Source organism: Pholis gunnellus, assembly GCF_910591455.1.
Source record: "Pholis gunnellus genome assembly, chromosome: 23".
NCBI classification, from domain to species: domain Eukaryota; kingdom Metazoa; phylum Chordata; class Actinopteri; order Perciformes; family Pholidae; genus Pholis; species Pholis gunnellus.
Genome location: NC_136550.1, coordinates 13894157 through 13920749, shown reverse-complemented (window position 1 = coordinate 13920749; position 26593 = coordinate 13894157). Strand labels below are relative to the sequence as shown.

The 26593-nt window shown below is 42.1% G+C and overlaps 2 protein-coding genes across 3 annotated transcripts; one reads left to right on the top strand and one right to left on the bottom strand.

Moving 5' to 3' along the window:
* Positions 1 to 2897: 2897 nt before the first annotated feature.
* On the bottom strand, positions 2898 to 13345 carry cd99l2 (CD99 molecule-like 2). 2 transcript variants are annotated; one of them, XM_079184655.1, is made up of 10 exons: positions 13263 to 13345; positions 10712 to 10765; positions 9891 to 9959; positions 9442 to 9576; positions 7487 to 7567; positions 5269 to 5337; positions 5132 to 5185; positions 4921 to 5040; positions 4412 to 4477; positions 2898 to 3378 (listed from the first exon to the last, which is right to left on the bottom strand). In XM_079184655.1, the coding sequence occupies exons 1-10, from the start codon at positions 13321 to 13323 to the stop codon at positions 3317 to 3319; spliced, it is 771 nt and encodes a 256-aa protein (XP_079040781.1). In that variant the 5' UTR covers positions 13324 to 13345; the 3' UTR covers positions 2898 to 3316. The 2 variants fall into 2 exon arrangements, with proteins under 2 accessions (XP_079040781.1, XP_079040782.1); XM_079184656.1 differs by lacking the exon at positions 7487 to 7567.
* A 2217-nt stretch (positions 13346 to 15562) lies between these two features.
* arrb2b (arrestin, beta 2b) lies at positions 15563 to 26332 on the top strand. Its single transcript, XM_079184654.1, has 14 exons — positions 15563 to 15748; positions 20568 to 20598; positions 20742 to 20802; positions 21968 to 22012; positions 22092 to 22288; positions 23091 to 23218; positions 23333 to 23468; positions 23553 to 23637; positions 23843 to 23915; positions 24820 to 24957; positions 25144 to 25227; positions 25482 to 25558; positions 25675 to 25729; positions 26195 to 26332. Exons 1-14 carry the CDS (start codon positions 15726 to 15728, stop codon positions 26283 to 26285), a joined length of 1224 nt encoding a protein of 407 aa, XP_079040780.1. The 5' UTR covers positions 15563 to 15725; the 3' UTR covers positions 26286 to 26332.
* Positions 26333 to 26593: the final 261 nt, after the last annotated feature.

Below are 26593 nucleotides of genomic sequence, written 5' to 3'. Positions count from 1 at the left end.
ATCTACAAAAAGTTAAGCTACGTTATTAGGAAAGTCGGGTACAAAGTGTAAAAAGAGCAGGCGGAGAGTGTAAACACACACACACACACACTGAAGAGTATAATATGGAGCGTAAATATGCTCTCTTACACTGTTAATAGTACAAACACAGAAATACTCACAGTAATATGTACAACCATCACAACTTTCCAAAAGCACTCGTAATGACACTATTCAAGATCCTACAGCTAACTACTGCTGCTAACTTCATCGACACGGCTAAAAGACTTCTAGTTTTCTACATTTTTGTGCCAACTGATTCAAACTCCTCTCTGACTTCATCTTTCCCACTTTTCCACTCTTGCAAATCTTTTTCCACTGTGGCCATTTTGAAGTCCACAAACGGCTTCTGCATGCTTAAAAAAAAACGTGTTTGTCCGATCATCTAAAGGTGTGCTCAGACCAAACTCAACGTGGATTTCTAACGCGGAATGATTACATACAAAGTCAATGCAAATACGCAAATAAACGCGAATACGCGTTGGTTTAAATGGTTCAACTTGAGCGACAAATTTGGTAAACAGAAATAAACATTGCCAGGGGAAGCAACATCTATGGAGTTAAGCCCCTCTTGCTTTCCAGAAGGAGAACTCCAATTGGCTATTCAGGGCGAATATTTGCGAGTTGCAAAATACACCAAAAACGATCCAGTTGCCGTATTAGCGCAAGTAACTGCAATAAATTTGGCAAACTTTGGCAATGTTTTTTTAAGAGCGTATTTCTTACATGCAGATTATGCGCTTCACATTCCGGCTAACGGCTTCGTGCTAATCCAATAATCGACGTTTGGTGGTCAAGAAAAATGTAGCAATGAGCCGGTTTAGCTAGCTTATGTTTTATGTGGAAGGGAATGCATTTATGTTACGCCTCAAGGATACACATTTCTTCACAGGAAAACTCCACAGGATCCCTTTACATTGTATTTAGCAATTTATGCTAGGGCCAATAGCCGTCTGGGCTACACTATCGAAAATCTCTTTAGCTTCTGCGTTTCGCGTAATGATACTTTTATACATCTTAGCATAATGCTACACACGATGATGTAAATTTAAAATGGCCACCATGGATAAAGACACAATTTTTGAATTGTTCTGCACACACTGGCACCTCAGCGCTAACACGATAAGACATAGTACAAACAATATTAGCTTTTCAATGTAGCAGTTGTATCTTCAACACAAAGTCACATTTCACACATTTATCTGCCTGTCCACGAGCCTCGTCACAGCCTGCTTTGACCAAAGTGTCATTTTCAAATAGCTTCCCACAGAAGAAAATCTCTTTTCAAATGAACAGAGACAGAGAAGTACGCGCTGTGCATTTTCAGGCTCTAACTGCAGTGGAACTGATTCAGCTAGCATCGTTTTTATGCTAGTCGTTAAAATTCTTTAATCCAATTTTTCTTTTGAATTCAAATTCGTTTTTTGTTCCTTGACTTAACTACTCTCATCACAACTATTTCAACATCACCACTTTTGAAAAACCAAGCGAGGCTCCCTTCATTAGGTATTATCATTAGGCATTATCATTTGAAAAAAACAGAATATTTACACTATAAAAAGTCACATGTTGTAAGTAGACAGAAATGTTTGGACGCCTTATTTTTTCCCCACTGCAAAAAGATCCAAATCTGAATAAGGCAACTTTGTACATCAAGATAGACAACATGAGGGTATACGTGAAGCAACATGTGGCAACTAATGATGCAACTGTCACATGATGTAAACAGTAGCTACCTGCAGTAAGTCCAGTTCTATGAGGTACGTCCCACTAATGGACTTTATCAGCTAATAGTGGAGCCCATTTAAGGGCAGTATACATGTTCCAAGTGGGTCAAAATGTAATTAAACCTCTTGGGAAACTTCAAATAATAATGATTATTTATAGCATTATCATCATAATCACAGATTTTATCCTCATAATTATAAAATAGTGAACTGAAAATGAAATAAACTAAATTATAAAGTCAAATGTAGGAATAAGAGAAACTTACATTGTCATCATTACCTCTGCCAAGTTTGTCAGCAGGATTACAGAAAAACTAGTGGGTTGATTTGAAATTTGGTGGAAGGGTGTAGCATTGGCGAAGAAACAACGGATCTCAATCACGGGGCGGAAACACGCAATCCTTTTTAGTTACATGATGTAACCTGAGTTCTATGAGTCCAAGCTTTGCCCTTAGTTTAACGTGTTACTTCCCTCTATGAAGTTACACTAACTGTGATAATGGTTTACTACCTACATTCAATACATTGTATCACCACATTTCATAAATGATTACATAATCAGTTGCTACAAGGCTTTGAATAGAAATCTGGGGAATATTGCCAAATGTTCTTAATTTCACTCTTCTGTGATTATGTGCAGTGTTGCTACAGTTTATATCTAATTTCCGTCACTGTGCTTCAACAAAAGTAACATCTATGACTTGCCACAAGTAATCAGTTATGTGCCAAAAGGGGGAAACTGGTAAATTCCATTCAAAGTCAAGAAATGAGATATTGCTGATAGCTGGAACAAGACTTTCATTCATTGAAAAAAAAAAAAAGAAGACTGGGCTTGTCTCACAGCGCTTCCTGGTTCACATTAAATTCAGCTATAATCACGCTGCAAGTCACAAAGCAGTGTCTTAAATTCAATCAAATCAATCGGTAAACTAACCCGCCTTAAATTCAGCTCACTACACAGTGACTGACTCCCTGTGAACTCAAAGAAGCTCGACACACACACATAGAAGCTCAGAAGAGTCTCTTTATCCAACGTATATTAAGACTGAACACTATTTGAATTTTTTTTTTACAGTATTACAACTTCACTGTGTGTCTGGAGCTTAGGAAAATGCTACAACTCAACTCTGCTAACAGCAGAGGCATCTGAGTACATGCTGAAGGCTGGATTACTTACATTGTCAGTGGTGTTCGAACAGTAAACAATAAATAACTATATACACGTACATTTGCCAAGGTGCGATAAAGGTGCCATGTTTACAGCTGAGAATTTTAAAAAAATCACATTCAGCGCAAATGGACTACAAATCCCAACGTTTACAGCACGGAGCTGCAAGATCAACCAGGACATGCTACACAATAGACAGTCTATCCTGTAGCATGTTTGTGGCTGTGTGTGTGTATGTGTGTGTGCAGGAGGCTTAGGTGGGGAATGTTTGGGAAAAAGCAAATGTTGGTGGGTGACCTGTTGGTGGGTGACCTGTGTGTGTGTGTGTGTGTGTGTGTGTGTGTGTGTGTGTGTGTGTGTGTGTGTGAGGTATGCGAGTGTGTTACACGGCATTCTCTTCAGTGGGTGGTTCAGCATTGGCTGGCTCCAGGAGAGTCTGCTGGACTGCAAAGACAACAAATACAGACAGTAATTTATATAAAGATCATTTCTATCAGCCAAGTACGTCTAATAGAGATATGTTTTTTAAATGTATTGTACACCGTAGAGAACGAGACAGTGCCGGTGTCACACCGTAGAGCAGTGATCCTCAACTGGTGGATAGCGACCCAAAAGTGGGTCGCGGACCCGTTTTCAGTGGGTCTTTGCCTGAAAAAATGAAATTAAATCCTGTGCTTTTATTTTGAAGGGGATTTGTTATGCAGCGGAGTGCCTTCCTTAACAGTATTTGGCGTTAATGCCTTGTAATGCTAATATCAGCAGCGGATACACTGAAAACTATACCTCTGTCAAATGACACTATAAGTAGACACATTGAAGACATGTCGGATGACATCAAACAACAGACCACAGCTCGAATTAAGGCAAGTGGTCATTTTGCATTACAAATGGTCGAATCTACAGACATAACAAAGCAGTTTTACTCGTTTATGTGAAACGTGTGGGACGGGGACTTACAGGAACAATTTCTCTGCACAAGAGAACTCCTACACTACGACTGCAGAGGACATTTTCAGCTCAGGTTCAAACTGCACCATCTTTTCATTAAATACATTTGAGAAGTTGAAAATGTTCCTCGATTTGGGTCGCGGCTAATCATTAAGAAGTGATGGTGGGACCCGCTGCCAGACCAGTTGAGAACCACTGCCGTAGAGAACGTGAGAGTGTCGATGTTACATCGTAGAGAATGAGAGAGTGTCGGTGTAACATCGTAGAGAACGTGAGAGTGCCGGTGTTACATCGTAGAGAACGAGAGTGTCGGTGTTACATCGTAGAGAACGAGAGAGTGTCGATGTTACATCGTAGAGAACAAGAGAGTGTCGGTGTTACATCGTAGAGAACGAGAAAGTGCCGGTGTTACATCGTAGAGAACGAGACAGACTTTTTTATTGTTTTATATTTGTTTTCTATAGTGATAGATGAGACTGGAAAAGAGTGTACAGTAGATGTGAGTAGAGTGCAGTAGAGAAGTGCTTACCTTGTGGTTCTGTAGCCACCACGGCCTCAGGGTTCTCAGCCTTCACCATGTCAGTATTCAGGCTCTCTGTCAAGAAGCAACAACACATTCAGTGAACATCAACAAATACTGTGCCACCGCTGCTGCCACCACCGCTACTAGTATTGCTAACTGCAAGCGTCTCTACTTCTACTAACGAAGCTTTCATCACTAGTACTACAACCGATGAGTAGGAGTTATCTCCTGGGTTGGGTTGCAACAGCTATTCATAAATGAAATGTTGGAACGTTAACTAGTTCTTCATAAGTTCTTAGTGATTTACGAAATCAGGTTGCACCATTTAAGCTAGGCTGTTCAATCAAGAGCAATCAACTATAGAAGGAAGTTTAATGCTAGCATCACAAGCTAATTACAGTCTTAGAGGCGCAAAAGAGCAGTACAGCATCAAATTCTACTTTTTTTCGTACTGGCAGCAGCGAAACACTGGTGAGGTCGACGTCCTCAGGTTAAAACACATAACTGTGCCTTACGTTGTATACCGAAGCACAGCTTCTTCTTCTGGTAGGAGATGTAGCTGGTGATTGCGCCCACCAGCGCCATAGCAACCGCACTAACAATCCCTGCAATGGTGCCCACTTCTGCCGTGGTCTCTGCAAACACACACAGATAAAAATATATATATATTAGCCGGAGAGACAGACGTGCATTTATGAACAAACACTAGAGAAGGAGAAAACCCACCAGTTTTGTCGTCATACTGGTTTATTTGATCTTTGTCACCACTGGGGCGTACACCTGAGGAAACAGAGTAACAGCAGGGTTACACTCCTTCAGCTACTGGCTTATACCGGGGTTATCTATGAAGGTGCAGACATTACCTTTGCCTTTGTCAGGTTTGTAGGTGTCGTCTTTGCTGACATCCAACAGATCGTCGTCAGAAAGTCCGCCTGAAAGAGACCAGATAATCAGTGAGGAAGAAGAACAGGATCTCTAATTGATAAACTGTCAGTTAAATGTCGCTCCTTAAAAAAGGTACAGGAAACTCTAAACTCCATCACGTGGTGAAGCTGCTCTGTTGTGTTTTCAGTCCAGGTTGTTGAGACTCTGCAAGGCTTAGTGCTCAAATCTGATTTCATATTTGCCAATATCAATCGCTCAGAGGTCCCTGCGGCCGATCGACACGGTCACGGCTGTTTTCTGTCCTGGCCTCACAGTGGTGGAATGAACTCCCCACTGACGTCAAGACAGCAGAGTCGCTGCCCATCTTTCGGCGCAGGCTGAAAACTCACCTCTTCAAGAAGTACTACCCTGAGCCTTCCTCTCAGCACTTATTGTATTCATACTAGTTTGTTGCACTTATTGTTTTCATTTGTTTCTGCACTGTACGTTTGCTCTGGTTTATGCTCTTAGATGCTTATTTAACAAAAAGTAGATGCACTTATGACTTCTGGTGACTAGTAGTTCTCTTGAATACCTATGTTGAATACACTTATTGGAAGTCGCTTTGGATAAAAGCGTCTGCTAAATGACTGTAATGTAATGTCAGACTCCAGTGTGAACTGGTCACAGCAGATGATCGAGCAGGTCAAGGAAGAAAGAGAGCCTCGTTTTCAATGGTGGCTTTTTGCGGAGCGACAGCTGCTACCTCTGTGCGAGGATGCGGTCGCAGCAGCCAGATCGTGAATGGCTTCCCTGAAACAGATTTCATCCAGAATTTCAGGATGACGAGGGCTACTTTTAACGTCATCTGTTAACGCCTCAACAGCTCCCGAACAGCGCAGAATTGTGAAAAAAAAAAAAAACTACAAAAATGCAGATTCGAGGCCCCTTTTGCCTGCAGTTTCTATTTGAAACATCCACATGCTCCATCTGGACTTCCATGAGAAAAGTCCATGTGTACTGTAAATATTAACATTAACATGCATGTATTAATACGTTTCCTGTACCCTTTAAAGTAAAAAGTGCCTGCGATGCAGAATTTATACTCAATATAATCCGACCGATACTGGATTTCTGAGGCTGATCATGTGACGACATTTCGTATAAAAATAAATAATGGTAACAAATAATTCTTATAATAATTTGTTCAACTTTTTTGAACCACATACTTTTTTTTGTCATATCTGCCGTCATATAAACAATTACTGATATGAAGATATGGGCGGATTTATCAGTCTAATACTTAGTATACATGACAATATATTTGAAGATTGATCACCATCAGTCTTCATTGTGTGATTGTACATCAGAGGACATGTTATCATTGAGAACAATTCATAGAATCAAGATCACGTCACATATCTACATACAAAGGGATTTGATTAAAGAAACACAGAACAAAGACAAATATACTAAATGTTTTAAAATCATATGGTGATGGATTTCTATTTTGGTCAGACAGAGTGAAACAGCATGCGAGCGACAGTGTTGCTCTATCAGCAGAGGGGATGATGAGCAACAGATGGAAACAATGAGCTCCCTCTCTTGACATGTCGAGTGTCATTTAGTTATTCTGCAGCGCTCAACAACAGAAGACTTCTTCAAGCAGACTGTGGGGTCAATTGTGCCGATCTTGGCACCACGGAAACTGTCTAAAGTTCAAATTATATTTTCCGTTGAGCTTTGGACATTTTTTTGTCAGGACATCTGAGGAGAATCTTACATCTACTGCTGAAGTCCTTCTTTCAGAGCTTTTACAATACTGCACAACAAAGTCAAACTTGGTTAGAATCCCCCCATGATGTGTTTTCACTCTAAATAACTTGAAGGATGTCTGTTGGAGAAGTCAAATGGAGACACAGGTGAGTGGATAGGTTTGGACTGCAGTATATTTATTAAGGGCGAGGGTTCATTATAATCTGATCCCAAGCTAATGAATTTAAAATGCCCAGCCTTAAATATACTGCAAACAATGACTAGTCATTTAAAGCTGCTATGTGTAGAACTTGTCCGTGATTGGAGCATCTAATCATCATCTGTTCTGATGTCATAGGTTGCTCATATTCTACACATAGTGGCTTTAATTCCACATGAAATCTCTTTAAAATGATTTAGTTTTTTACAAATGCTAGTCCTACAGGAGACACTCCCACCCACCTCCCTGCCCCTTGTTCTTATCCTTGACACCAATGTCATTGTTGGGGTCCAAGGCATCAGCCAGGTCAAAGTCATCCGCAGCTGTAGAGGTCAAAAGGTCGGTGGTCAATGTTTTTGCAAAATAAAGGCAAAAGCAGGAGTCTAAAAAAACGTAATACAACAGATAAACTGAGACGGTAATAAGGAGTGAAATTAAATTTAAACCTCTTAAATTAAAAAGAGAAAGTAATATATGCTGTCATGTGTGAGCTATAGGCTGAATATAAAGATGGACGATATGACGGCTCCCCAAAAGTGAAGCCAAAATATCTGGATCACCGTGTAGGTCATAAACCCCGCCCCGCCATGTTAGCGAATGGGACACGGGCCAAACTTAAGTACACATCAAATACATTTTCCCCAACAATTGTTTCTGTCATTTTAAGTAGTTTGTATCACGCTGATGTATGTTCAAGTTTTAATTTTTCTGTTTGAGTTTGGTTTGAATTACTGTGACATCATGATTGACAGCTGTCCGGGTGAATGAGTCTTCGTGGAGGCTCAAGAATTGTACGTAGAGTAGAAACGTCGAGTTGAGATGAACATCTGATAGGATAAAAATAAAGTATATGTATATAAAGATCTTTACAGTCGCTGACCGTGTTGCTAACTAGCTTAGCGACATTTCAGTTAGCAAGCGCTGTCTGTCATTTGCATGTGTTCCTATCCTGGCAGACTCGCAGATAACATTTCTAAAACACAAATCATGAGTATGTGTAATAGCACATGCGTTAAGTGGACCATGCATGTATTTATAGAGATATCGTGGTTAGTTGTGTCTTTCTAGCTAAACGGCTACAGTGGTGCTAACGTAGCAGCTAGGTGACTCTCATGCTAACAAGCTGTGGGCGCACTCGACTCGTGATTGGGTTGGGGGAGGAAGTATGGGCGGGACCTAAATACCGCGATCCCGACTCTGGCCAAAATGATGTCAAAAGCACAAGATGGCAGCGCCCGTGTCCGGGATATTCTGGCTTCATTTTTCTACAGCGGGGTGACGTGCGGCGTCCATCTTTACACACTATGTGTTCCTCCGATACCTCATTGATAATTCAATGATAATTTACAGCGTAACTCCCACACTATATTCATGCTAAGCTGAGCTACATGTACCTACATGTAGAGCTTTCAGATAACAATCAAAATGTTATATGTGATACATCCGCGTATTGATTTTATTGTTCTATATGTGCATTTCCACTGCTTCTGCTTTGTCACTGTTAAGCTACAGCTAATGAAACTCCTGCTCTTATTTCACAATTAAAGCCTACCTTTTTAATGTTAAAGGATTTTAGGGGGATTTATTGTCAGAAATGGAATACAATATTCATAACTGGGTCTTCATTATCTTATTTGCAATCACATGAACTTAAGAATTGTGGTGTTTTCGTTGTCTTAGAATGGGCCCTTCAGATCTACATAGAGAGCAGGTCCTCTTCGTGTTGCACTACCATGTTTCTACAGTAGCCCAGAACGGACAAACTAAACAGTTTCATGTTTTTACGTTTCCTGAAGGCCACCGTAGTTCTCCGACACACTTGGAAAGGGAAGGGTTAGCAGAGGGGTTTTCAGCTAGTTGTAATCTGCAAACTCACCACTAGATGCCTCTAAATCCCACACACTGCTCCTTTAAACATCTGTGCAGGGCGTTTCCCTGACAGTATAGCTTACCACCTGATAATGTGGAACTGACTGGAATGAATCAGTGAGTGAGTAGAGTACTGGTATCAAGGACGAGGATCAAGATAACAGGTTAAAATGGAGGAAAGTTGGATTAACAGCAAATTAAAGCAGAAGCAGAGTAGAAATTAGAAAAAAAGGTGCGTTTCCAATAAAGAGCCGGTGCTCTCTGCTGTGGAGGCGTGGCCTCAGGAGGAAAGCTGGCTGTAAACACAGAGGAAGGGGCATTTTCTCACCTGGCTTGGGTTTAGGCTTCACTGGGGCCTTGGTACCTGTGGGGACTTTGGGCACGACCTTGGGCGGGGCTTTGGTGGGGATGATGGTGGTGGTAGTGGTGCCATCCAGATCTAGTAAGTCCTCCAGGTTCAATTCTGCACGGAACATTGACAGCACAAATCTGTAGAACCACTGACTCCAGTTATAATAAGTTCACACAGCTAGATGAGGATGGGGTTAAAAACACAAAAAGTAAGACAGTGTTGCAGATGAAAATAGTGTCAAATCTAATACATTTGCTCCACTACTCCTCCAATCAAATGTAACATCTCGGACTACATCACTGATTCCCATTGGTTCACACATCTAAATGATGCTGTCCAGGTTAAGCTGGTGTTGTATTACATCATTTTATACAATTATCATAGAATGAAATGATCAGTGTTGGTCTCTGCTGTGGGGGTCTTACCGTCTCCTGTTCCTCCAGCTGGTGCTGCTGGCTTTGCTGGCTTTGGTGGTTTTGGTGAAAGCGTCGCTGCTGATGAAGAGGAATTATACAGTCAAATAAAAGTCATTGCTTTACCCTCATTCATAAGTAGATATCTTATAGTACGTTTGAGCTCATTAAGGACAAATCTTGTACAGTATTGAATGTTTTTGCTGACTTTTTTTAAAAAGCTACATATTTTTTGATTTTAGGGTGTATTTTTCTTACTGTCCCAGACGGAAGCCATTGGTTTCCAATCATTCTGTATGATATGATCTCATGATAAAGTAACCCTGATATAAATCAATGTAGACCTGATATTATCAGAGGTCATACAACTCAAAGCTGATTTTCATATTGTACAAAACCAACTAATTACAAGAGACACATTTCATAATCATAACATTTTCTAGTAATTTGGGGGTACAGATGCTGAGTATAGTTAGTTTAATCCAGCTTCATTCAATTCAGACTTGTGCATTGCTCAAAGTGTTAACAAAAAGCTACAGGTTCACCGTAAGATTACCGTCGTGACTTTTACACAAAAGGCATTCAAGAGTTTTGACTTCACTGAGTGTTAACGTGGGCGCTTCAAACTGTCCGGTGGTAATCAACACGTTTCATGGCTTGCATCACTGTGTTTTAGGCTAACGAGTGACCGTGTTAACTGGTGACTCTCGGCCGAATGCGTTGTGGTTGCTCGTAGTGACGGCAGCTGTTTTTAACATAAACAGAACATGTAGGTATCCTCATAAAAGAGGACATGGAAAACACACAAACGTACGTTGTTCTAGTGTGCTTACCTGTGTCACTGGCACCATCCAGAGCGTCAGACAGGTCGAAGTCCTGAGACAGGACTACAGTCCAGAGAGGACAGAGGAGACAGACACGTTACACACACATAAAACAGACACATAAAACCAGAAAGGATTCAAACTGGTGTCTTTGATTTCAACATTTTGTAGAGGACTGAGCATGTCTGGGATTAGTTTCCCAGGCCCCTGCTAGTGTAACTGTGTCACACAGATACAAACCCGCGGCCCTGGTGCCAAACGGGGCCCTCGGTGCACTAATCCACTCTATTTGTTGTCTGGACTGCAGAACAGAGATCATTTACCAGACGGGACACAAAAGCAGAGACAAACAAACAGAATCTCATTGGCTGGCACTCACAAACAAACACATGGTGTGTGTGTGTGTGTGTGTGTGTGTGTGTGTGTGTGTGTGTGTGTGTGTGTGTGTGTGCATCTATCTTTGTGTGGACCTTTTGAGTTTCACAGAGGGAGGACATTTTGGCTTCACTTTTTCAAAGGCCTGTTTGAGTGTTTAAATTAACATACATGTTTGTAGTGTTAATTAACAAAAACAAAACAGATTTCCTAAATTAAAGTGTAAACGATCAAATGAATCCACTCCATCTGACCCTGGTTGATGCTGTGGTTGTTCCTTCACTCTGCTTTATGCATTTCTATTTTTTATAATAAATACCCAACTAAAAGTGTTTACAGCCTGGTACAAAAGACTGTTTTGGGTCTAAAACTCAACCATTGCAATTATATTAAGGCTTATAGTTCTGCATAATTAAGGGCGTGGTCACATTGAGTGACAGGTGGGTGTTAGCCGCTAGGCGTCGCTACAGCTAATTTGAGTAACTGAACTTGTCCTCTTGGCCATGTTTTTGGTGTTGGTGCCTTTTTTTAAAGAATTTTCATGCAATATTGGACATACTTTGGCTTTCTGTGAGGTTAATTGTACGCCGGGCAACCTGCTGGCCATTGTGTGTACGTTGGATGATGGTCTTCACCGAAACTTCGCTAAATCCTGGAATTACTGGCTTGTTAGCTTAGCTCTAAGGAGTTGGTCGTATATTTTTTCTGATAGTTACATTACAAACAGGCCTGTTTTTTGACGCCTAAATTAGCATCGGGAATTACGGCTGCACCGTGCCAATCAAGCTAGCTAGCATTAGCTGCTAACTTGGCGTTATGCTAACGAGGCCGCCCCTCACAGAGCCTCACTCTTTCCCAGCTCCAAAAAATGGGTGACGTCACGGAGAATTTGTGCAACATGCAACTACGCCTTGTGATTACAAAATGCGTTAAAGTCTTAATTGTCGAGCTCTGATGGAAACGTTGGTCTCCTGTGTGAAAGTCAGATGTGCTGCCCTCCACCACCCCGAGCTCATAACCTCTGCATGGCTACATAGACATATTCCCAATAGGCAAACTGGGCTGTGTTCTCATTCCTCCTCCAAGCTGCCCCGCCCACCTACTGCCCAGTGCCAAGGGTATCGACCCCATGGCACTAATACATGCTGATACAGGTTCCTCATACAGCAAACCCTCTTAACGTGGGTAAAATTAGCTCCAACTGAGGAATACTTATTTTAAACATGGGGAAAAGGCAACACTGGTGTTGGATGTATACTCTGTAATACCAAGAGTCCAGGTGTCAGGGGATAGACACCTACAACAGTTATGAGCAGACAGACTACCTCCAACCCCGACCAACTCTAATATTACCCTTGAGATAACTATTTATTTTTTTAATCATACTTAAACTACCTGGCATAAGCATTTTCAATCTTATCCGCCTTGGCGAGCCAAAATTAATTGCCAGCATTTGCATCTCATTTGCACCTTAACATTGCACTTAGTCGCCGACAACTGGCTGGGTAAATCATTTTTTCCAGTTTCTGTCCACACTCATATTTAAATCTATAGGTTATCATGCAGACCTTTGAGTGCTCATACAGTACAATCTAACATTCACCTGGCTGTCTGGACGTGGTGGTGTACGCTGGAGACCAGAAGGTGTGAGGACAGGTGCTACAGTAATGCAGCACTAAATCATTTTAATTATTCATCTTCTAAAGTGACTAACTTGTCATATTAATCATCCCAGAGAGTGACATCATTGTCAGGGCTGCACGTGCTGCTGCAACCCAGACAGACAGGATACTGTGGGTGGTGCCACATCTCGTTGATCTATAATAACTCATGTCATATTTCATATATTTATATAAAAAAAACCTAAAATGACTGGATCTACTGTAAGAAACTATAGAATAATTCCACTTAATGTAACAATGTGTAATTACTGAACCTATTACTGCTAGTTATAAGCATCAATAATATCTGGAAAAAATGCCCAAAATAACAGATTTAAGCTCACATGATAAAATCTATAACGCGTGCATGGATAATAAAAGAGTATTAATGTGAATGGAGGTGTAATAGGAGTCTCTTTCACGTCTGCCTCCAGGCCGGTGGACCGTTACTCGGCCTTGAATCAAAGTGCGGCACAAAAGGCGGCACATGTGGATCCGCTGATGTGTGCGGGACAAAGCCTTACCTCCCAGCGGCAGCAGCAGCGCCAGCAGCAGGCAGAGCGACCACAGAGAACGGCTAGCCATGGTCTTCACAAACGCGAACAGTCGGTACAAAGTGATAAAAGAGCGGTTAATTAAAGTAGCGGGCCTGTCACCGTTCCGTTTGTCTGCAGCCTGCGGTTTAGTCTGGAAAGCCGCATACAAGGCGTTCACTACTGCCCCCTGTGACACTCCCACACGGTGCCACTTCCTGCCACACCTTTCAAAATAAAACCCTCCTGTTTGCTTTGGCCAAATATGGAAAGTGAGGAATGCCAACAATGCTAAACGAACGCTAAACTATTTTATCAGAACTTGATGAATATGAAGTTTCAATCCTGTCCTGCAATTACAGATCCCTTCCAGTCAGACACGTTTAAGACTTTTAAAATAGTAACACATTAGCCCTGAGTTTGTGTGTCTCATGTAGCCTGTTAGCATTCGGGTCACAGAGGAAACATCACAGATTCTCTAATAGAAAAAAAGGTTGTTAAAAAAATAATTTACTATTTACAGAATCCACAAAGAGTGCTCCAACTATCTGGATGGAAAAAAAATGGATGAATGTGAAAACAAACAACACAGTGAGCTCAAACATGGCAGTGGGAACACGAATGAGAGCTTGACTGGAGGAGGACTTTAATTTAAATTGCAGTGCACAAGATTAGTATGTCTGCTCTGTTGTCAGTCAATGGAGGAAAGTAACTAACAATCTTTATTTAGAATTTTGAGGTGTTTTTACTTTACTTGAGTACTTCCTTCTATTCCATTCCATCCACACTTTAAAGGGAAATAGTAGATCAAGTTTGAAAAAAGAGAAGAAAAAAAATGATATGGTAATAGAATAAATAAATGTGTAATTTGTCATGTTTGACATGTATATTAGAAAGATCTCCCATTTAAACCTCAGATGGTTTGTTCCCTTAAGGTGCGTTCACACCAAACGCAGCGCGAATTATTTGCGCGAGTAGATTACATACAAAGTCTATGCACAGACGCGATGAGACTGGAGTGACGCAAATTTGCGTTGGTGCGTTTGGTGCGCTTGACGCGAATCGCCAAGAACACCCCAAACACGGGAGTTGAAACTTTTCAACTTTGCCGAAAAGATGGCGTGACGCTGCAGCGCGATAGCCTATCAGCGTTGAGATGTTTCTCCTGTCATCACTGACGTCCTGCCGTTGTTGACTCAGGAAACAAATACTGTAGCCGCCTGTGTTCACCCAAAGCTCTACGATACCTCATATCAATAGAGACCGGACCAAACTATGTGTATAAATGTGTGTGTGTAAACCACATGGTACAAACAATGAAAAAGACACTGCCGTATTTACGTCTAGATGACGTTATGTTGAGTGTTGATGGAGCTGCTACAATGTTAGCGTAGCTTAGCACCGATCGATCCGAGCTCCATTGAGAAAACAAGTATTTTATAAGTTATTTGCTTGTCGTCTTGAGGAGAGAACTAACTAAACATGAATTCAGACTTTTTACAAATCGGCATCATTACGTAGTTATTTCGGAGTCCCTTGTTGTCGGTTTATTGCCGTTAAATCACAGCCAAATCTGTTTATTTGGGGTTCATACAGCTGTAGTAAACAGCCGACATGTGGCTTGCTAGACAGTGAGCTCGATAAAATTCACGGAGCTCCTCTGGATGATGTTATGAACCCCAGACATGACGGCGTTTAGTTTCTTGTGATATCTGTGACTTCCACAACACATACTAAGCAGAAATATAGGTTCATTTTTCATGCTTGATGGGGGACAGTTGAACGGCTTCCAGGGCGATAAGCCACGCCCCCTCTCCGGCACGTCTCTAACTGTGTGAACACGGCATTAGATGTATGTTGTGGCCCTTTGGAGGGGTCCAACCCCTAGGTTGGGAACCATCAGTGTTAAGTAGATCAAACTAGCTCCAACTCGAGTAGCTGATGACTTGAATGGTAAATGGACTTGTATAGTGCTTTTCTAGTCTACCAACCACTCAAAGCACTTTTACACTACATGTCATCAATTTGCAGCCATTCGTACACTGATGACAACATTTCTGTGATTTTATTTCAGACAGATTTTAAATGCAGGACTTTTATGGAGTTAGTTTGACACAGTGATGATGGTACTTTGACTAAAGTAAAAGTAAGTAAGGAGCCTACCTCAGATATGTATAGAGGTGGAACAGCCCACCAAGCCAACACTGTTTATTAATACGAAGTAATACTACCGTTTGTAGCCTACGCATGCATGCCGATTTGCAGGTGTATCCTAGTATATTTGGGGATTAAGGTGTCCGTCACATTGTAGGTAGGCGTGGTTTTCTGTCCCTAAACTGCGGAAACAGGCTGAATTTACTCCAAAAGGTGGCAGCAGCAGCGGACACACGGGACCAGCACAGACTACATACAGACCAGCACTTATAGATACCCTGCCCACACAGCACTGAGGAGATGGGGGACAAAGCAGGGACCAGGTAAGACAACCGTCCAGTCGGCTTGTGTGTCTGTCACGGTACGGGAATAGAAGACGTAGCCACGCCACGGTAACTCGTGAGGAGAAAAGGGAACTATCCAATCTCCCGTAAGAAACGGACCAATTCAATCTCTGTTGTTTTACCGCACTGTGTGCGACGAACACTATGGAAATAGAGCAGAATCACGTGACCCTGACACTCTCTGGATTTGAGAGGACTTTAAGTTGATTTTTAAAAACAATGTATCAATAAATATCGATTGATAGTAATGCCGAATTGAAGAGTAGATGCCAAAAATACGAAAAAGTCTTGTCCAGCCATGTGCAGTAATGCAGCTGTTACGTTTGACCGTAAATCAAGGCAGCGTCAATTTGCCATAAAATACATACATTTTGGAAAGGGGGTCTGGCGTAACTTCCTCTTGTGAGAAAACGAGGCGTATTGGGGTGTCGAGCACTGTAGCAGGAGGAATGTAGCCACCGTTGTTGCCTTCTAATAGGCTAATAATCGTTTTTGCTTTTACGTGGATGATTGTTTAGGTTGCTTAGAGGCTACAGTAAGTCAATAGAAAGATGTCAAACGTTAAACCGGACAGGTGTGTGACAGCGCTATTTGTTTACCGTGTATTCACCTTTACAAGGTGCAGTTTGATTTAGCATCGCGTTAGCTTATTTGTAGCTTTCAGAATTGGCTAATTATGTAGCTACGCTGCTACTATGTTACATTATTCTACAACAGAGGAGTTGAACTCAGCCGCGTCAAACGTCAAGGCGGTGTTTGTTTGTAGTCTATTTTTGAGGAAGACAGACACTTATTCCTGCGTATTGTACATAACTGTCAATGCAAAAGTCTTAAATATAAAAACGAGGAACACATAAGAGCCAGAAAGTGGAGATAAAGGACAATTTGACAGGTTTTTCTGAAGGTGTCTTCTTATTTAGTACCACTAGGAGTCGCCAAAGACAGAAATAGGGGGCTCACATCACAGGTGCCGTCAAGGGGAGTTGCATCATTCTTCAGGTCTGTCTGAAAATAAAAGTGAAGCGCTCATATGTACAAACTTCGCTTGTTGCTGAAGGCCACCATAGTTCTCTGTCACTCTTGGAAAAGGGAGGGGTAAGTGGAGGGGTATTCAGTTGGTTGCAATCTGCAGCCTCGCCACTAGTTGTCACTAAATCCCACAAACTAGTTCTTTAAACATTGATTAAATATGACAATTATACATAATCTGACAGATTATTTTTCATGAGCTACTTGATTTAAATCAGAATTAAGATTAAAAATGATATGAAATAATATGAGATTAAAATGTCCTTTGTTTCTAAAAAGTTGAAAGTTAATGATTTCTAGTTTGTCGAAGAAATTAGAAGCCTTCAGAGGTCAAAGTCTCTCGAATCGCTTGACATTTGATTATTTGTTTTTGATGTAATTCCACTTGTGGCTAGAACAGACAATTTATAGAAGTTACTTTTGTGAAACTGCAAGTGTGACAAACATTTAAATGATCTTGTGGGTTATATCCTGTCCTCAGTGCTGACCTCAGTAGCTTCATGCCCGGCGGAGCTGAGTTTTATGATGATACATGTTTGTTTTTTTTGCCTGTAGGATAAGGGGTTGACAGGAAGGGGTTGACGTGTGTCCCCTGTTAAGGAAGTAATGGACATTTCTGTTGATAATTAGGATGTGGATTTTGTTCTTTGCCCCTGTTTTCTGTCCACAGAATGTGAACGGCAGCACATTCCTGCTAATGTTCTTAAAACTGCAGCAGTGTGCATAACCTTCAAGCTGACATGGCCTCCCTAATGCTCTTGACAACAGCTCTGTTCGTAGGCCAGTAACGATCTTCTACAATAGTGTATGACGAAGCCACAATAATAATAATAATAATAATAACGTATGATGAAGCCACAGTTTTATGCTTTTGTGGTGGTACACGTGGACCGATTGGCTGATTAGTCTCAACACTCCCTGCATACACATTGTTGGTGACTGCTGGCTGCATTTCCTGGAATACCCTTCACCCGCTTCCTGTTGAGCTCCAGCACAGACACTCTGCTCTCTTTCACTCTGCTTTGCTTTGATCGGCTTTGACTAGAGAAGATTTCTTAGCTCCAGTTCCCCAAACTCTGCAAGTTTGCAGAATTTGCAAATATCCAACCCCTACTACACTTGCTTTGACAGACGTGAGGTTGTGACTTGTTCACACACACACTCGTCTGTGTAGTTTGTTAAAACATGCCACTCCTCAGGTGCATTGATAAAAAGCAAAAATTGACATGACGTGTGTTCCCCAGGGCTCGATACTCGGACCTCTTCTGTTGCTCCCACAAGCTCAGACTTAGCAAAAGGAGCACCTTATCGTAATTATCCCTGTTGTAGATTTAACGTTAAAACTGGAGCCACACACCACCAGGAAACAAGTTTTCAGTCACTTTGCCCGTTTATTTTGACAGGACATTACTGTGAGGTGATTGTATCCGATTCCCACGGTTCTACATAAAAGAAAGAAAAGAGATTACAACATTTGATATGTTCTAATAATAAAGCCAGCCTTTAAATCATAACAGACACATTAAATCATATATAATCCGCTAGTTATCTAAAATACATCATGATATGGATCAAAGCAATAAAGTACTACTTACATTGGAATCATTCCAAAAGACACATGGAAACAGAACAAACACTCATTCCAGGATAAAGAGGAAGAGGCCTTAGCTAGGCCTCTATTTATACTGATGGAGGTCCTATCATAAGTGGGGTAGTGAATCACCACTTGGGGCCTCCTGTGGGAAGGAGGGCAAACAGCATGCAGTCTCTAACAATCCCGATGACACTCAAATGTACGTACGGCTTTTATTTTTTGTATGGTTTTATGAAGCGAAGCCTGCAAGCTAGTTCAGGCAACTACGGTCCCCTCACGCGGCTTATGGTGGAAATCCACTGTACTATGCTATTCATGTTCTATGGAGAGCGAGAGATCGGGCCACGAGTTGCACAATAGATTCGGCTCGCCGCGGTTGCCCGACCATTCGCCCGTATCTGAATTTGCGTAGTCGCGCCTCAACGTTATGCAAATTAGGTCAGCCCATCGCAACGCACCAGGCTAGCGCAACTTCGATCAAACTGTCAAACCAAGCAGCGCTGATCAAATGTGAACCAAGATGCTGTCACTGAAATCTAGCCTATGTCTCGCCTCAAATGTCTTCACAAACATGTTTTAGGGAACTGTTGTGCTGTAAAATGAGACGGTTTGTAATGATTTATGTGTTATGTTGAATTGCCTTTGTGTTTGAATGGTCCTGTATACGAACAATCTTTCCTTGTTGATGATATCAGGGAATCTGAGGGTGGAGATTTCCTTCAAATGAGCCCTGAATAGTTCCTCGAGTGTGTCCCTCTGAAAACCGTTTCTGCTATTGTTCTCCGTTGAGTGCTATTGCAATTTTTCCATTGCGATGATGGATGTGTCCCTCAGGATTACAAGTGTTCCATGCTCTGTACTGTAATCTAATCGGGCCACAAACGCCATGCTGTCGTTGAATCTGCTCTGTTCGGCTCCACATGTAGAGGCTGTTGGGAGTAAATGTCACCCAGGATCAGTTTTGAGCATTTAAATATAGGTTATTGGGACGTTCTGTCCTACGGGTCATTGTACTGTCAGCCATCACTGCTGCTTTCTAGCTGCTGTGTGTGTGTGTGGTGTGTGGTGTGTGGTGTGTGTGTGTGTGGAATGTGACGTGGTTGTACAGTGATATTGGAGTGTAATGAGATCCTAAACGAACAGCTTGTTGTTGTCCATCCTTGACACTAACCAGGACGAATACTGTCCCTGTGTTAGTCATGTGACCAGCGTTTGTGACGTGTTGGTAGTATTTGGCATATATATACATTATTATATACTGTATGTATTTACATTTTTATATATATATATATTGTGGTGGCAATGTTGGCAGTAATGACCAGAGTGTGGTTGTTCATTCTTTAGGTTATACTGTAGATGGGGCAGGTCAGGGTCATCCTGGAGGCCTGGTTGGTTCAGAAGATTCTGGTATTCGTTTGTAGTCAGAGTGGTATTGACCAATCATGTTTTAGTAGGCTTCAATTGAATGCAGGTAAACAGTCCGTGTGGAGCGCAAAAGAGGCAGAACGCATTGGTAGAAATCTGCTATCCCACCGGCTATCGGTTGACGATGATTTAGCGTAAAGTTAGCTTGTAAACTGGCTACTTGTGAAACAATGCGTTCGTACATGTGGACCTAAACTCCAACTCCAGTCTCGTGTCTCAAGTTGCTTATCGGACAAGATCAATATAAATCACGTCTTTTTAATAGTGAACTTATTTGGTAAGAAAATACACATAAATAGCCAAACTAGGTTATAGCTAATATAATTGAATTGTAACCATTCAGCAGCCGTCCTGTTTCCATCTGGAATAATCCCCACAATGCCGGAACATATGAAAAGTCACAAGGCCGAGCTCACATAGTGACGTGACCCCAGATGACAAGACCTTCTAACACATAGCGATACATGGCGATACATGGCAAAGGGGAGATACAACAAGAGTCTTCTGTGAGATCTGACAGACCAAACGATTGGCGTACAAATACATTTAAAAGTGCACGTGTTGCTTGAATAACGTTGAGGGACATTTTCAATCACAGCGCTGCTTTGAATTTGTGTGGCTCAGCCAAGGTTGCTGCTATCATTAAATGGATTTAATAAATGAATCTCAAATTTGAGTTTCACACTCACACACACACACACAAACACACACACACACTCTGTTCACAAGATATTCTCTCTCTTTTTACAGAGTGTTTAAGAAGTCGAGCCCCAACTGCAAGGTAGGATGTGTGTGTGTGTGTGTGTGTGTGTGTGTGTGTGTGCGTGTGTGTGTGTGTGTGTGTGGAGGTTCTTATCATTACTTCTCCCTCTATCGAACATCTCCTGTCCTGGATTATCCTAATTGCTCTCTTTCTTTCCTCAGATCACAGTTTATCTGGGGAAGCGAGACTTTGTAGATCACTTAGACCACGTAGATCCAGTTGGTGAGTGTAAACGCAGGCACACACGCGCATGCACGCACAACAGGCAGCGACCGCTGGGTCTGAAAAATGAAGCCAATACAGAAGTGCCCCAAATGTCTTTCTAAAATTCTTTCCAATGTCCATCAGGGGGCGACTCCTCTGGTTGTATAGAAGTCTATGAGAAAATGACTTCTCTCTTGATTCTCCTCAGTAAACATGAGTCTATGGTCTCAATCTCTAGTTTCAAGTCTTCTTCAATACAGCATGATGTTCATTTAGTAAATGATGGTCCATTTAGAGTCAAACAGACCATAAAGCAGGGGATGCTTTAGGGCGGGGCTACATTGTCTCTACCACACCGTTGTCCGGTCTGGGAGTCGTGTTTTCATCTTGCAATTTTAACCCTTTCACAGAGTCTTTTCTTTCCATGAAAGTTAATTGTAACTTTTTGGTTTCCATAAAATGTCCTCCTCTTATATACAGTCTATGACGCACATGTTTAGTTGGGACACTTTTGGGGACATTACATAGAATTGCATTAATTTCCTGGAGACTTACCCTAAACCTAACTTTAACCACTGACGTCTTCCAGATTGGGGACACGGCTTTTGTCCCCAATTGCACAAGCCGTCCCCAATTAACTGGTCTTCAGTCTGAAATGTGTCCCTGAAGGTAGCCTAAGTCAGCAAGCAGCGTTAGATCATTCTCATCCAAGACCATCACCATCCCAGTGACCTATACTAATGGTGCATTCAACCAACAACTGTCATGATTCAGAGCTGTGACATTTCCCTGCAACACTCTGGTGGGCACTAGATTATGGGATGCTAAGGTCTGCAAAGGACACATGTGTTGTGTCCAAATTTGGGCAAAAGAAAATCTCTAGTGCATTTGAGGGAGCCTGAGAAGAGCCTGAAAAGAGCCCTTTAAGATGTGTTTAGTTTATAAATGGGGCCTCTGAATTGGGGCGTAAGTATTATACACACTGCAGAGAGAAAGCATTCCCCCCCAAAATGTGTGTGTTCCTTTAAGGAAAATACAGATTAAGTGTGTGTGTGTGTGTGTGTGTGTGTGTGTGTGTGTGTGTGTGTGTGTGTGTGTGTGTGTGTGTGTGTGTGTGTGTGTGTGTGTGTGTGTGTGTGTGTGTGTGTGTGTGTGTGTGTGTGTGTGTGTGTGTGTTCTCTAGATGGAGTGCTCCTTGTAGACCAAGAGTATCTGAAAGATCGAAAAGGTAAGAAACCGAGAAGTTGGACACAAAGTTGACTGACTGGATGACGGCCCATGTAATCGATGTCTTCGTCCGTCCTCAGTGTTTGTGACTCTGACCTGTGCGTTCCGCTACGGCCGGGAGGACCTGGACGTACTGGGCCTTTCCTTCCGGAAGGATCTGCACGTCAGCACCGTCCAGGCCTTCCCTCCTCTGCAGGAGACGAAGACGCCCCCGAGCCGCCTGCAGGAGCGGCTGCTGAAGAAGCTGGGTCAGCACGCCTACCCCTTCCACTTCACCGTAAGACTTCTAAACACAAACTCAGCCTCAGCCTCAGCCCGACGCTGTTACAGACCAGCGTACATGCTACAGACAATTTAAACGAATAACAAGAAAAGACAAAAGAAAAAAACGATCTAGAAAGTTGCTATTTTCGGTAAAGAATATATGAAAAGTAAAATTGTACATAGAAAGTCATGCATATTGTGTACTTTTCAGCGATAGAGAGGGATCACTACGGAAGCCCTGAGAGGTCAGTGAGAAAACAAAATATTGTGGTGATCCATTTTCTGTGTCTGATAGTTTTCTCTCCTGTGTTTATGATCTAAGATAGAATGAAAATAAAGATTGACAGCTGTTTGTTATCGTCATACACATTTCGTACACCACTACCCCATGCTCTATAGAGAGCTGAAAGCAATAACATATATTCCTAACAGATTACCGCTGATTTAAAACACATTTCTAGAAAAGTTAGAAAAATGATCGTGGCAAAAGATAATTTCACCAACTGTTTCACAGATGCCTTATTTTTTTTTTTATTCTGAAAGATTATCCTGGCAAAACTTTTTTATCATGAACACTGGACTTAGACATTTTTTTTGTTTTCTACCTGTCCTCTCGGAGCTTCCGTAGTAGCAGTAGGCCTGGTGAAAAATAATCACTGAAAGAATCTATGAGAAGGAGAATCCTCTGAAGGTTTTCCCTGCAGTTAATCAGTATTATTTAAAAAAATATATCTTTTAAGATATCTTTAGCATTATAGTGTTACAGATTACTGTGCACCCTAATTTGGATTTCACCTTGTTTGACCTTGTGTCAGGTCCCCCAGAACCTGCCTTGCTCAGTAACCCTCCAGCCGGGCGCTGAGGACACGGGGAAGGCGTGCGGTGTGGACTATGAGCTCCGAGCGTTCTGTGCTAAGACTGTGGAGGAGAAGATCCACCAGAGGTTCAACACATTCAGACACCTGAAGCTACAACCAAACTGACACTCCCCAAGACAAATACAGTGGAAACCATAGCGACTTTCTCCTGCTGCATGATATTCTTTGTGTGTGTGCAGGAACTCTGTGCAACTGCTGATCCGAAAGGTCCAGTACGCTCCGGAGAAGCCGGGTCCACAGCCGACGGCGGAGACCAGTCGCAGCTTCCTGCTGTCCGACAGAGCTCTGCACCTAGAGGCCTCGCTGGATAAGGAGGTGACACGCTCGCACCCTTTGATGTGCCGTTTGATGACTGGGACACACACACACACACACTGCTAAGTCTCTGTTTCTCTCCAGCTGTACTACCACGGTGAGCCCATCAGTGTCAACGTCCACGTCACCAACAACTCCACCAAGAGCGTGAAGAGGGTGAAGATATCCGGTAAATCCAACTCGCACTTTGGTTTCAGTTCTTAGCATTTTAGATGATCAAGTGAAAGAACATTTTCACCACTTGAGACAACAATTTATTGTTGTTTGGAGCCACAGTTAAAGTCAAGTATTGCACTATAATCCAACTCTGAGCTGACATGGAAGACGGGTGAGGGCTAAAGGAGCTACTAAAATAACTCCTGTCTTCCTCTCAGTTCGTCAGTACGCCGACATCTGTCTGTTCTCCACGGCCCAGTATAAGTGTGCAGTCGCCCAGGTGGAAGCAGAGTGAGTCCTTCTTCTGTAATGTTGTCCTCTTGTTTATTTCATTGGAACTACGTATTCCAGGGTTGGGAACAATGAAGATATACTGTATATAATAATGTTTTTGATGATCCACAAGAATAAAGGTGTATTGGAAACCTCCACTACAGGTCCAAGACAGCAATAGTGGTTATTTCAGTCTTGGTTGTTGTTTAGTGTCTCTTTGTAGTCCTTATGCATCTCTCTGTAGTTTTGTGTCTCTTTGTGGTTGTTTTTCCCCATTTCATGATTAGTGTAAGTCTCTATGGTTCTCTTTGAAGCTTGTTTGGTCTCTTTGTAGTCTTTTTGTGTCTCTTTGTAGTCTGTGTCTCTTTGTAGTCTGTGTCTCTTTGTAGTTATGTTTCTTGGTGGTATTTTTGAGTCTATTACTGGATGGCCCGTGTCTGTTTGAGTGACATTTTGTAGGTGAAGGCCAGGGGCCCTGACAGTTTTGGCCCCTGGGTCTTTGTCCAGTAGAGCCATTTAGGATTCCAACCATGCCATCTAACCCTTACACGTATGTTGGCCCTTCTCAACATTAACAAGGTCTTTAATTAGGTCTTGTTCTCTTTACAATCTATATTAAGCACCTGAATACGTGTTGATTGCATCAGTATGCAGATGACACTACATTGTTTGCAACTGAACATTGAATTAAATACCACCAACATATCTCACCAGCCTCATGAGGTATCTAATTTAGACACCCCACATGTGCTTAGTGCAGTCTTTTGCAGGAATAAACTTTCACGCGAAAAGGCTTATTTAGTTTTTCATTGCAAGCATTCAGTATCTAGCAACAGACCGATTTTAATGGATCACTCTTTTACATTCCCATTTTGCTCCTCTCTCCCTGACCTTTAACCCTCTAACCCTCCCCCAACCTCAGTGACCAGGTCTCTCCGAGCTCCACCTCCTGCCAGGTCTACACTCTGACCCCCATGCTGGGTACCAACAGGGAAAAGAGAGGCCTGGCCCTGGATGGAAAGCTGAAGCATGAAGACACCAACCTGGCCTCCAGCTCCATGTACACACACACACACACACACACACACACACACACACACACACACACACACACACACACACACACACACACACACACACACTCCTGTATCTGTTAGAGAAGGGTCTACTTTTCTACACAAAGAAGCACATGGATATGTTTACTGACGAACATGTGCATCCATTGTTTCTCTCGTGTGTCCTGCAGAGTAAAAGAAGGGACCAACAAGGAGATGATGGGGATCCTGGTGTCCTACAGAGTCAAAGTCAAACTGGTGGTGTCTCGTGCAGGGTAGGTGGACCCACTCCGAGCTTTGTGGGTAATGTAGGCGCCGCGCTATGACGATCGTGTGGAATAAACAAGATGACATCTCTGGTTTTGCTGCATCAATTTGAATGTCTTTTTGCAGTGTTACAGGACTGTAATGAAGTGATGTTTAATATTCTATTCTTTAACTTTGAATCAGGAGAACAAACAGCTTTCAGACATGGAAGTGTTTTAATATTGTCGTTGGTAACAAGGCTGTTTTTGTTATGTGTGTGTAGGGATGTAGCAGTGGAACTCCCTTTTGTCCTGATGCATCCCAAACCTTCAGACCAGTCCAGCTCCCAACCACAGTCAGGTAGGACACAAACACACACACACATAAACACACCACACACACACACACACACCTCATACACAGCTATTAGTGCAGCTGTGTGAGCATTTAATCACTTAATGTGTTCTTGTTTCTAGTCGCTCCAGAGGCTGATGCTACTGTGGATACAAACCTCATAGAGTTTGAGATGAAGTAAGTGTGTGTGTGTGTGTGTGTGTGTGTGTGTGTGTGTGTGTGTGTGTGTGTGTGTGTGTGTGTGTGTGTGTGTGAGAGAAGAAAGATGAGAATGATCTCAGCCTTAAAGGGACAATTCACTCCAAAATCCCAAATGCATATTTCTCCTCTTACCTGTAGAGCTATTGTTCAATCTAGATTGTTTTGGTGTGAGTTCAATCATAAGTAACCGGGTCATGATTCGTGTAATGGGACATTGCTGTTGAGTTTAAACATTGTTTTTTTTTTTTTGGCCCTTTGAGCCCCACAAGCAAAGTGCCAACTAGTTGTTATATTGGAGAAAAGGCACACATCTCTACGGCTACTGTCTCCAACACCCAAACTATCTAGATGATAAATATCACTATCATCTGCATACATGTGAATCCTTACTGGTTGAATGTCCCTCGTATGGTAATTGTTGGACATTCTTTCTCTTTTCAGCACTTCGCCTCAGCTTGATGACTTAGTGTTTGAAGACTTTGCTCGCCTGGGGCTAACAGGGATGAAGGATGAAGGCGACCCCTTCTGTTAGCAGGGTCACCTGTCTGAGTGGAACATACAGGACGCCTCAACCCTCCAGAACCCAAGAGGAAGAACTCGTGAAGACAGCCTCCTGAGTTTCACCACGTTTTAATTGTACCATTTATTCTGTGTAGGCTACTAGATGTATCTCATACTGGTTCTATGTTAGTGTAAAAACAGAGGAGACGGTCTGACTCAGGCAAATATAGTGTCAGTTTAGCGGGAGTTTAACTAAGCAAGGCTACCGTGAGATGTTTTCAGTATTATACACGCTGCTGTGATTCAGGAAATATGATTCTAACAACTTTAAACAAAGTT